This window comes from Melopsittacus undulatus, chromosome Z (assembly GCF_012275295.1).
Source record: "Melopsittacus undulatus isolate bMelUnd1 chromosome Z, bMelUnd1.mat.Z, whole genome shotgun sequence".
Classification (NCBI taxonomy): Eukaryota; Metazoa; Chordata; class Aves; order Psittaciformes; family Psittaculidae; genus Melopsittacus; species Melopsittacus undulatus.
Window position 1 is genome coordinate 1,994,415 of NC_047557.1, and position 12,056 is coordinate 2,006,470.

General features: G+C 46.7%; 1 protein-coding gene across 1 annotated transcript; it reads right to left on the minus strand.

Moving 5' to 3' along the window:
• Positions 1 to 1,322: 1,322 nt before the first annotated feature.
• On the minus strand, positions 1,323 to 11,304 carry LIPG (lipase G, endothelial type). The gene is made up of 10 exons (XM_005145402.3): positions 11,144 to 11,304; positions 10,879 to 11,060; positions 9,901 to 10,080; positions 8,819 to 8,930; positions 7,478 to 7,702; positions 6,781 to 7,023; positions 6,170 to 6,290; positions 5,393 to 5,611; positions 4,412 to 4,504; positions 1,323 to 2,845 (listed from the first exon to the last, which is right to left on the minus strand). The coding sequence occupies exons 1-10, from the start codon at positions 11,217 to 11,219 to the stop codon at positions 2,824 to 2,826; spliced, it is 1,473 nt and encodes a 490-aa protein (XP_005145459.1). The 5' UTR covers positions 11,220 to 11,304; the 3' UTR covers positions 1,323 to 2,823.
• Positions 11,305 to 12,056: the final 752 nt, after the last annotated feature.

Genomic DNA, 12,056 nt, shown 5'->3' on the forward strand with positions numbered 1-12,056 from the left:
CCTCCCCCTCGCTCTGCCATATCTACAAAGGTTGTTTTCCTCACTGTGACCCATTGCTGGGCTAACTAAATAATTTCATGTAAATCTTGCACAGCTTGGAGGTATTTACTTTGTTTGCAAAGTCCTTCTGTTGCTGCTGGATTTGTGCCACCAGTTTATGTCAGGCATAGGCAGAGCACTGTGAGAGGTTTCCTTAAATTTAATGGTGTGGCTCCTAGAAAAAGCAAGGAAAACCCAGTTAGTGATGAGATTTGGGTAAGTTTTCTTTAAAGTATTCACCAGTGGGCTGGCTACTGAAGCCAGGCAAAGGAGAAGCATTTCAGGGTGGGAAAAATGACATATGATAAAGCAGGAAGGGGAAGCATTGACGCAGGAAATCGACAAAGGAGGAGTTTGTCCCTGCTTGCCCTGGCTGGCCTGCCACAGCAGCAATGGTCTTTGCAGAGTCCCTTATGTTCCCTGCAGCAGCCATAGAGTGTAAGTAAGGCAACATCTCATTTTCCCCCAGCCAAAAGCAGCAGTGGTATTGCTGTGGCTGAAAGGAAACAGGGTGGGAAGGAATGGTTAACACCTTTAGTAGACTTCCCCTGCTGAACATGTCTTACAGGCATGGTGTGGAAGGGGCAAACAGAATCCCAGACTGGACTGGGTTGGAAGGGACCTTAAAGCTCCTCCAGCTCCAACCCCTGCCACGGGCAGGGACCCCTTCCACTGGAGCAGCTGCTCCAAGCCCCTGTGTCCAACCTGGCCTTGAGCACTGCCAGGGATGGGGCAGCCACAGCTTCTCTGGGCACCCTGTGCCAGCACCTCAGCACCCTCACAGGGAAGAGCTTCTGCCTCAGAGCTCAGCTCAGCATCCTTAGAAAGCCCTTGTGATGCTACCCAGGGAGGGATTTTTATCTTGTGACATTCCCTACGCCAAAAAACAGATGACACCTGGGGCACTGGTGAAATCATGTCCTTGCTACTAGGCTAAAGCTCAAAGTAAACCTCCAATGTTGTATGACGGACAGCTCAGGAGCTACAGACAACATGGGAGTAGGTATGTAGTGACTTCACTCCTGAAGGCACATTGTAGTGTATGGATGGAGGGAACAAGCCTACTTTGGCCACACATCCTGGAGAGGATGTGGAAGGAGAGTGCTGGATAAGGGCACGTACTTGCCAGCACCTACCTGGCTGTTGCTCTGCCATTGAGTTCTCATTCCTGCAGGAGAGGGACAAGGTGGCCAGGGGCTCTTGTTCTGGCAAGGCATATGTAAGCTTGTGGTAGATCAATAATGATATTTCACAGATTTTTATGAAGCCCTTTATTTTTTGTCTTAAGGCTTAATAAAAACTGTTACTCGAAACTAAAACTTTACATATATACAATAAAAGAAATAAATTATGTTTTAAGTCATACAAAAACCACAATATACAAACAGGGCTTTAAAATCATTCTAAACATGGCACGGTGACAAGTCACAGATACCAAAGGCTTCAGTTATCGAAGCCTTTGCACAATATCATGGAAAAAAAAAACAAAACCCACGAAGAAAAACAAAACCAAAACAAAAAAAAAAAAACAAAACAAAACAACCCAATCAACCAAAAAAAAAATGGAAAAGAAAAAGAAAGAAACAGAAAAAGAAATATCTCCAATGTGCTTGCTTTGGTTGGATTGAAGCTCTACAAAATCTTGGAGAATTGCAGGCCTCAGAAGGACTTGTTAAGTCTTCGGAACTCAGCGCACCATCTGGCAACACCACTCTTTGCATTTCTGCACACCGAAATTCAAGAGTCTTTACACCGAGTCTCCTTCCCAAAAGCAGATAACAATGTAGTTCACCTCTGACAAGGTCCACTCTGCTGCAGCAAGCAGGACAGCTTCAGTCTGTCCAGCTCAGAGCAAAGCCGAGTTCACCTGGCACCAGGGAATCCAACTGGGATTTGCCATTAGGCAATGGGGATAGGATGTTGTCTGGTTGGTTCACTTGAGTAATTCCGCAAACGATAAGGTCTTAACTGTGCACTGGTACCAGAGCAGCACCAGGACAGAGGTGAAGGCATTCTCAGTAGTTAAAGGGACTGGTGCAAAGCTCTTCTGAAGCTATCACGGTTCATTACCTTCCTCCTCCCTCACAGTCAGTGGTGAGGCAGCTGCTTTTTGCCTCTTACAAAGAGATCAACATGTGGGACTGGGCAGTCTCACAGCAGACACTGACCCAGAGCAAGGAGCAGCTGCCAACACCATCATCTGCCATCTGCAACGTGTTCTGCCCTAGGTACTGTGAGGACGGAGTACCACCTTCTGATAAGGTAAAATACAGAGATTTAAATATCAGCCAGACAGAGAACAGATTATTTTTAAGGCAAGCAAAGGACAAATTGTAAGTGGCATTGTGCTTATCCCCATATTCCTCCCCTGAATATCCCCAAACACTTGACCTGTGCTGATCTCATCTTTCCGTAACCCACAGTGCTATTGGACCCACATTAACTTCTATGCTAGATCCTAATCTGTTTCTGACAGCTCTGTTGCCAACAGCGTGATGGGCAGTTAGCACTGTTATCTTCTCAACTCCACTGGTTGGCAGCCCAGTAGATCATTGCTGAGCTCTAGATTTGTGAAGATCTCATCCATAGTTCTAGTTAATGGGAAATGCAGGGCAGGAAATGCAGTGTGTAACAGGCCAGGGCAAGGTTAAATGCACAAACCAGGCTTCTTGGGGAAGGCAGAACATCAGTTTAGTTATTCTAGATCCAAGCCAGAGTTTTGCCAGAGGATCTTGCCATCTCTGTAGCCATCTAGGTTGCCCAGCAGTGTCTTTAAAGAAGTCTTCAGAGCACATTTGAGACAGATCTAGGATAAGGAGAGAGGGAAAAAAATGCAGTTAAATGCAGAATATAGGAGGAGTAATAAAGAATTTCTAAGAAACTCTGGGACACTAAGAACAGGTTTGGACAGTACAGGTTGGTATTTTACTCTGACAAAGTAGCACTTTGCCCAGTAGCTGCTCAATGAGAGCCTGAAGCAGACATAATGCACACAAGTAGGCTGCAAAGAGAAATTACAGGTCTTGATGCTAGACTCTGCCTGTTCAGATCCATCCAGGGTGAACAGATGTGTGCAGACGCAGTCACCAAGTAGGGAACTATAATCATGCAGTGACTTGGCAGGAATGGAGAGCAAAGAGCAAGTAACTGCTCGTGATCTCTGGGAAGGACCATTTCCTAGAAAACACAATGTATTGGAGCTCTTATCTGCCTCATATAAAAGCTGTACTCCACGAGGAAGCAGGAAGGGCACATCTGCCATCAATTCTGCTTTATGGGGGTTACTGAGAGGCGTATCAAACCAGCCTTTTATTGTACCTGCAGGAATGTTTACTTGATCTTTCACAGCTCTGTGGCAGAGCAACAAGTTTTTGCACAGAGGCTTCATTCGCAGAATTGCTTGTTACTGTACGTAGCACAGCTTGATGGGTTTTGCCAAACCTGGAACCAGTTTGCTTTCCTGAGCTGAGCTCTGTTGCCTGAGAGGGCTGTGCAAAGCATGACTTCCACAGTGCTTTGCTAGCCCTAACATGCACTTTATCTCTGGATTAGAAGTGACAAAGCTTTAAGTTTACAAATTGGAATGTAAAAGAGAGCAAAAGGCTGAGTTTCATCTGAAGGAGACTAACGTTTGGTTAAGTGAGCAGGGATTCATTCAGAACATGACTAGTAGCAGTCTGAAGCAATCAAGCTATACTGCTAGGACCAGATTTACTATTAGTCAAGCTCTGAGGACTGATCCTAAGTGTCTGAAAAGTCCCCCAGAGGTTAAGCAGGGCTGAGATGCTCTGTCGGTGGCTGAGTTTGCACTCTTCCAAACCAGAAGAGACTAGCACAGACGGAGATGAAGCAGTAAAAGTCATTACTGTAATGCCAGAACAAGACCTCAGCTGTGTCTTGCTCATGCAGTTGAGTTCAAACTTTAATCAAAGAGATTTCTTGGCAGCTCAAGGTCTTCTACTATGCTGAAAAGATCTGTGGGGCAATGCTCTGCACTCCCACCTTTCTTCTGTTTTACAGGATAGTTAATACATGCTCCTAATTAGCTCTGCACTATTGCAAGTGGTAGCACCTCATTTTGAACATCTATCATAACAGCAAGCAGATGGGTTCTCTGGGCCTAAGGATTGTGTTATACTCACTTGGTGGTAAGCATGTAAAGGTACAAGAATATCACCTAGTTAGTGATAGTTGAAGGCACAAATTGAAGTTAACTCTAATAGCTGTGAATCTTGGGATCAAATTGATTAACTTTCTTCTGAAAGAAGAAGTTCCAGGAATCTAAACCCAGAAAACCCTAAAAATCTGGCTCCACTCATCCAGCACAGCCACATACACAAGACAGGAGTTCTCTTAGCTCATTTTTTCCTACCTTTTTTGCCATTCTTCTGTGCACTTCACAAACCAGAGCTCCTTACCAGGAGTTATACTGGTTAGCTGGGCATCCTCCACACAGAAAGCAAACCTAAGAGGCAGAATCAGAAGTCAAGAAAAGGTACCTTTTGTCTCCATGATTAGCAAATAATATGTAATGTGGATTGCAGCTAATTTTAGGACAAGTTGTTTGATCTGACATTCTTCCTGTGGAGCATCCTGATACACCATTAGCCTGTTGAACGGCTGTTTTATTTCCTACTTTATTTTTTATTTGAGGATCCTTGCTTCTACTACCCCTATGTTTCATAAACTGTAGAAACTGGGATGCAGAAATACCTTACAGATGATAGATGTTTTAGAAAGCTTTGAGAAATGTGGAAAATTGTCAGTATCAACTGCTGTTCTTTGATAGATCTGGATTACCTTGAGAACAATATTAACATGAGATTTGGGACTGCAGGCTACATGCTTGGCAGCTTTTTGTTGGCTGTTCAGGTAGCTTTCCAGTTATAGACATCTCGGAAACACTAAGGAGTTGTTGCAGATTTAGATCTGGTTTGTGCCAAATCAGCACATTATGGGTGTAAATAATAACCATGCCTATCTATGTTTCAGTATTTTTGGTGCTGTCCCATTTTTTTGTGCTTTAACCCTTTTGGTATGACCTAAACCATCTTAAAGTAGGCTAACTTAGCCCCAGAGGGCAGGCACGACAGCGTCCTAAATAAAGCAAAAGAATATCCCAGATCTGACATACGGTGACTAGTTTGGCTTAAAGCCTAGTTTGCAACCTCATGCTGGAAAGTAACCTACTCTCCTACACCATGAGGGAGCATTACCTTGTATACTGAAAACAAAAGACAGTTCATAATACCAACCAAGTTCAAACCCCCAACTTTTCCTGCTAGATTATGAGCATTTCTCCTTTGAATCAAGGTTTCCAGTCAAATCCCATGCAGTCTAACACAGTCATTACCTCTGTTGCGTCTCCCCAGATTTCACACGGATACGTCGGATATGCAGCTCCTGGGAAAGCTTTGCTGGCCGATACCAGTAGCTCTTCAGCTCTTTCCATAGGTCATACCATGACTGAGATGTTCCCTCCCAGGTGAGCTTTATTTTCAGAAGTTCACCCATGTCCTTTTCAGTGTACACCAGGAAGGTGTTAGTAGCGTTTAGACCAATTTGATCAAGCCTGAAAGATAAGCAGGGACTTGACATCTCTTCCTTATGGAAGCATGCAAGACGCTTATTCATTCCATGCAAGCAGTTAAACAGAGCCCTCTGAAGCTTATCAAGTGCTCCACGTTCCACTGTCACCAGTTAATCACTGATTACACTAAAGAAAGTAAGCTTAGATACCTGGCTCAATATAATGCAACATGCATTTGGCTCAGCCATCCTTCCGTAGCTTAAAGGTGAAATTTATGCCTTGTGTTTCTTCTGGGAGAGGCTAAAGGAGATCAACAGTGCCTCCAGATATCTGGGTGATTTCAGAGTCCATCCAAATGGTAGGGGGAAAAGCAAAACAAAGTACCTCAACAATGAGCCATAAAGGCTAATATGTAGAGGACTGGGCACATCACAGCAATAAGTTATAATTAAATTACTGAATAAAAAGTGTTTTGAATGGTGATGAAGCGTGGTTGCCAGGCTCAGATGCAAGGTTAATGTTACCTGAGGGAAAAGAATAATGCCACCTTGCCTACTCCCACTACATCCTTAGCTAAACACCACAGGCCAGCTTACTTACATTTCTAAAGAGAGAGGTTCAGAGTCTCCATTGGTGCCATAAAGGGTGACAGAGAAAGTGGGATCAGCCTCTCCCAAGCCCTGGTAGCTGAAGACATGCATTTTCATCTGATAATGATAGACTGGAAAGAAACAAGGAGAGCACAGATGGAACCAACTTTAAGAGACAACATTGCTCAGCATCACTCTTCGTGAAATAGTGTTGGCTGGCAAAGGCTAGACCCTTTCTTTATCATCAGTTGCTTTTTCTTGCCCTTACTGTTTACAGAGTTGATATTTACACCACAACAGCAGCAGGTCCACCCTGGGGAAAGCTCCCTAAACCTTACAGTGCTCTAAGGCTGGGGTGGTCTTGCAACCATGACACGTGCAAACTGCAAAGAGCAGTTCAGCTCTTTTGAGCATCCTCATGGCCAGAGTCCTGTTGATTTTCCATGGAGGAAGGATCACTGTAATGCCACAGGACAGCAATGCAGCCAGGTAACAGCAAAAGACTAACACCTGGTGCTGTGCTGCTTTAAGGTGATGCTACTCTTCCACATCTTTCCCAACATTGACTTTAGAGCCTGCTCTTAGAGAGGAGACTGTGCTCTTTCTAAGAAGGAAGCACACCTTTGAAGGGCATGTCAGCTCTTGTTTTCAAGTACATCTTGCTGTTCCTTTTGTTCCGTGTTTTCCTGGCATTGTAGCCAATGCCGTTGCAGCGGTTCTTCCGGCAGCTCAGGCAGATGCCCTTCTTGAAGCGGCTGGAGTCGGTGCATTGGAATGCAAAGCTCTGTTTGTCCTGGTTCACGAGGGAGTCCACAAAGAGGTGCACAGACCGCTCATGCTCACATTTAACCACTTCACCGATTGCTATAGAGGCAGAGTTGCAAGGGAAACATTTTGTTTAGGCACTTGCCACCCCAGAAGCTGGTAAGGTACAGTGAGCTATGCATTTTGTAGCCCAACATGAGCTGAACGTTGCCAAATGTGAACATTAGTCAAACAGCAGCAATTCAAGAGGTTAGCGGGAGACACATGAAGAAGACCATTCATTTTGTCTCTACTATGAAGAAAGCTTTAAATAGGATTTTAGACCCAGCATAAAATGACCATAGCTCATGATCAAGTGTTAGAGTCAGAACATGCTACTTCAGAATTAAAAGCAGGTCTAGTTTCTAGCAACTACCTCCAGCAGTACAGGCAGTTTAGAAGGAAAAATTAGTTTTCTGTGCTCTTGTAAACCAGATCATCCCCCAGCATCAACCCAAGTCTATTTGTGAGGAGTCTGCACTGACCAGAGGCAAAGTAAGTAATGATAACTTACTCCCATAGGCAATTGCTCCCAAGACGTCACTTAAACCACAGCCAGGCTGGAAGTCTCCCCCATTGGGGTAGATGTCAACATGGCCTACAGGCATCTGGATCCCAATGCTAACACCTAGTGTTTCCCTTGTGTAGGTGTGAAGGACATCCACAAAGTTAGCATCATCAGGGGAGAGGCGCTTGCTAGGGTCCACTCCTTCAAACATAGGGCCAGCAGGATCCAAACCTGGTGTTAGAGACAGTATACAAGATGCCAGGTAAGAAATTGGGTTATTTCATACAGAAAACAGCCAGGAGCCTGCTGCTAGCAGTCCTGCTAACACAGACAGTCCCTGCCTCATAGCTGATGCTGTCCCCCAAGATCTCTTCACCATGGGCTCACTGAGGGAACAAACGAAGATGTCCCATGCCACTTTTGGTGCAGTCTGCTCTACAGCAGTGGTTTCAGAATGCCTGTCAGAAGCAACAAGTTTTCACTAGGTCACAGTGAAGAACACCAGAAGAGGTCTAGCACCACACAGAGACCAGTAGTAGCCAAAGCTGCCTTGGCTTTGTCTATTTTCAGACTGGACATATCGAGTGACTAAAACCCATTTAAGCAGCAGCCAGGTAATCCCTGCGTTTGACATCCCATGAAGGGTTTGGGAGGTTCTGTCAACCTCTGAGCCTCACTGCCACCTGAAGCTGTGCTCCTGAGCCATTCCAAAACTTGATTGTTCAGTGATTTTTCTTTTCATCTACTTAACTAAATACATGTATTTATTGCTAGGTTCTGAGGAATTCTCACTGCCAGTGTTGCATCTGAGTGCTTAATGCAACCTCTTGTACCATGCTTTAAGTTCTCTCATGTTGAAATCAGCTTTCCTCTGGGGTCAGAAGCATTCTCTTCAAGATATTGTCAGAATGAGGGGTTGGGGTTGGTGATTTTGGGGTTTTTTTGACCAAACATCCCACAGGACAAACAGCACCCAATAGTTCTCACTTCCACTAGTTTTGAGCTATGATTATAAAACCCAGTAACACTTAGAGGCTTAGGATTTGGACAGTAAGAGTTTGATTTGGACTTATTTGAAGTATATTTGAAGTTAAATGAGGGTTCACGATCAGGTTATGCTCTGCAAGGTTTTTCATTGACCCCACACACACACATTTCAGGGTTCAAAATGAAGACACTTTCTCATGTGAAAGGACCCGTGCTCCCCACTGCTGCCACAGGTAGGAAACTTGTCATTTCTGAATGTGCAAGCCCAAAACAGCATCACAGCAACACAGGAAATGAGCCTCTTCGGGGAAACACAGTGCTGCTAAGGGAAGGTAAGAGGCCGCTTAAAAAGGCACTTGCCTGTAATCCTGCCTATAGTCCCATGGACATGGTTACCAGCAAAGCCAGCGACGTGAGCACCCAGGCTGTACCCAATCAGGTGGACATTCTCGAGCTGGAAGAGCGGGTTCTCCTGCGTGGAAAAAGAGGTGTGATAGTTTTCTCCCCTGTCTTTCAGGGCATATGCAGGACTACAAAGTCCAGTTCTAAGAAGTGATTGGAGGGAGGGTGAAGACAAGCATGCTTCATTCTTATTCCATCAAGACACACTGAAGGATTTAGATGGCATTTGTCATTTGCCCCCAGCCACAGTACCCAGCTTCCAACCCCAATTAGGATACTCTTTCTTTGAGCAGCAGACCTCTGTACTGGCCACAGAATCCATGGTGCTACACCATGGGCCTTTTCCCTTTTCCAACCTCTTGCCAAGCCAAGGTTGACTTTGAATGCTCAACTCCTGACTTGCTCAAACAGGACTCCCAAATGGAACTGCTGGAGCAAGCACAGAGGAGGCAATGAGAAAGATCAGGGCCTGAAGCACCTCTCAACAGGCTGAGAACATTGGGGCTGTTCAAGCTGGAGAAGAGGAGGATGCGTGGAGACCTCAGAGCAGCTTTCCAGTATCTGAAGGGGGCTACAACAATAATGGAGAGAGACCTTCACCGGGGACTGTAGTGACAGGACAAGTGGTGTTGGGCTCAAACTGAGACTGGGGAAGTTCAGAATAGATATAAGGAAGATGTTCTTCCCTGTGAGGGTGCTGAGGCGCTGGCACAGGGTGCCCAGAGAAGCTGTGACTGCCCCATCCCTGGCAGTGCTCAAGGCCAGGTCGGACACAGGGGCTTGCAACAAGCTGCTCTAGGGGAAGGTATCTTTCCTGTGGAAGTCCCCCTCAACACCACCAATCCAAGTGCGCCAGAAGGCAGCGTCTCCAGGAACGCACAGGGCTGAGCACACACCTCAGCTCTGAGCCATGGCCCTGCCAAGCCTCGGGGTTGGGATTACACCAGCTCGTGAGCGCTGGAGCTGGTGAATGCTCCGTTCCCTTGTGCAACATTCCCCCATAGAGCATTACAACAGAGGCTGTTCTTAACTTGCGTTACCTGTAACCAGTCAAGCAGCCTTGCTATGCTTTTTCCAACAATCTGCGTGTTGTTCACGGCATCGGTGTAGAGCTGGTGGGCGAGGGAAAGCCAATCCACCACCACCACGTTGGCATCCTTCTCCCTGTTCTGGAGAGCGGATACCAAGTTGCCCAGCCAGGTTTCGAACATGCCACTCATCTAGAAGGAGATCCAGGTGTTAGTTTCCATCTCACAGGACCCAGATTACATATTCACAGTTGGGTTATTTGCACACTGTTTACATATCCTGCTCTAGCTGCATGCTGGTCCTCTGCAAACCCCACTACTTCTCAGCATTGCACTAATGGTATAAGAAAAACAGGTTTTGAGAGATTCTGGGTCTTGCTGGTTAAGGCAGGAGTGAGAGGCATGTGTTACATGCCACCTTATCTCCCTTTTTCCCAAGGGTTTCAGAAGTTCTGATGGATTGCAAAACGATTTTCCAGCCCTGGCACTGTATAAGCTCTGGCAGAGTTAAGTCCCCTCGTGCCACATGCTCAGCCACATTAAGTTCGGAAGAAGAAAGCTTGGTAAAGTCTATCAGCCCTCTGTTTCTTTACCAAGGAGACCTGGGAGCTGAAGTCAAGGCTGCAGACTGACAGCTACAATTACAGAAAGGCTACACATGTGTGTCGAGACATGTGCCACCTGCACAGGGGTCGATTAGTTGGGTTTTAGGGAAAAAAAATCTCAAAGCTCCCTTTACCATGTTCATGTTATACAGGTATGACGTGGTCTTAGCAGTTGTAAGTTGGGTGATTTCACAGAGCTATCGAATGCAACTTAAATTAAATGATCCAGGGACCTCGGGAGCAGACACTGAGACCAGAGTGCTTAAAACACGAAAAGCTGTCCCAAATCCCACAGATTCTGGAGCCCCAGAGCAATTACAGCACATTTCACACTCTGTAAGCAGACAGACTGAGGACTGAGCATCCCGCGATGCTCCGTACTTACGGTCCACCCGTGTATGATGAAGAAGGTCGTGGCTGTCACGTTAAACCTGCAGTCCTCCAGGCACTTGCTCTGCCCGACGGCGATCGCGCAACCCTCCTCCTCGGCGTGCGACGCGGAGCGGAGCAAGAACTTCACCCGCGGCTTGGCTGCCGTCGGCGCAGGCTGCTCGGCGACGGTGGCATCTGCAAACCGGAACGGAGCAAGGGGTCATGCCGGGGAGAGAGAGGGACCCGTGCTCCGCAGGGAAGGGATCGCGTTCACCCACCTCGGGCCGGCAGCGCAGACGGCGCCGCGGTGCAGCAGATGACGGCGGCGCAGAGCAGGAGGGCGACCCCCTGCATGGCTCGGGATGGATGGAGGGATGGATGGATGGAGGGATGGATGGATGGAGGGATGAATGAACGGACGGACGGACGCACCGACCGACGGACAGGCAGCAGCAGCGCTGCTCCGCTGGCGGCGGGGCCCTTTAAGGCCCCGCGTGGGGCGGTGCTCGTGGCACGATGGGCGGTCCCTGCCGGAGCCGGCCCGCAGCGGCGCTCTCATTGGTCACGCCCTCCGTGACGTAGCGGGGAATTATGAATGAAGGGCCGCGCGCCGTCGGGGGGAGGTGGTCACGTGTGGGGAGCCCAGTGTGAGGGGGACACGGGAAACTGGGGAAGAGGGATTGTGTTTATATGTATATGTGTGTGTACATGTGCGTGTATATGTATGTGTACATAGAGGTACGTACCTAAGTATGTGTGTGTACATGTGCGTGTATATGTATGTGTACATAGAGGTACGTACCTATGTATGTGTGTGTACATGTGCGTGTATATGTATGTGTACATAGAGGTACGTGCCTATGTATGTGTGTGTACATGTGCGTGTATATGTATGTGTACATAGAGGTACGTACCTATGTATGTGTGTGTACATGTGCGTGTATATGTATGTATACATAGAGGTACGTACCTATGTATGTGTGTGTACATGTGCGTGTATATGTATGTATACATAGAGGTACATACCTATGTATGTGTGTGTACATGTGCGTGTATATGTATGTATACATAGAGGTACGTACCTATGTATGTGTGTGTACATGTGCGTGTATATGTGTGTGTACATGTGCGTGTATATGTATGTGTACATAGAGGTACGTGCCTATGTATGTGTGTGTACATGTGCGTGTA

Coding starts and splice junctions, on each gene's coding strand:
- LIPG (XM_005145402.3), bottom strand. CDS start 11,219: ATGCAGGGGGTCGCCCTCCTGCTCTGCGCCGCCGTCATCTGCTGCACC. Junction 7,703..8,818: donor GACTATAGGCAGGATTACAG/GCAAGTGCCTTT, acceptor CTCTAACACCAG/GTTTGGATCCTGCTGGCCCT. Junction 2,846..4,411: donor ACAGAAGAATGGCAAAAAAG/GTAGGAAAAAAT, acceptor TCCTTATCCTAG/ATCTGTCTCAAATGTGCTCT.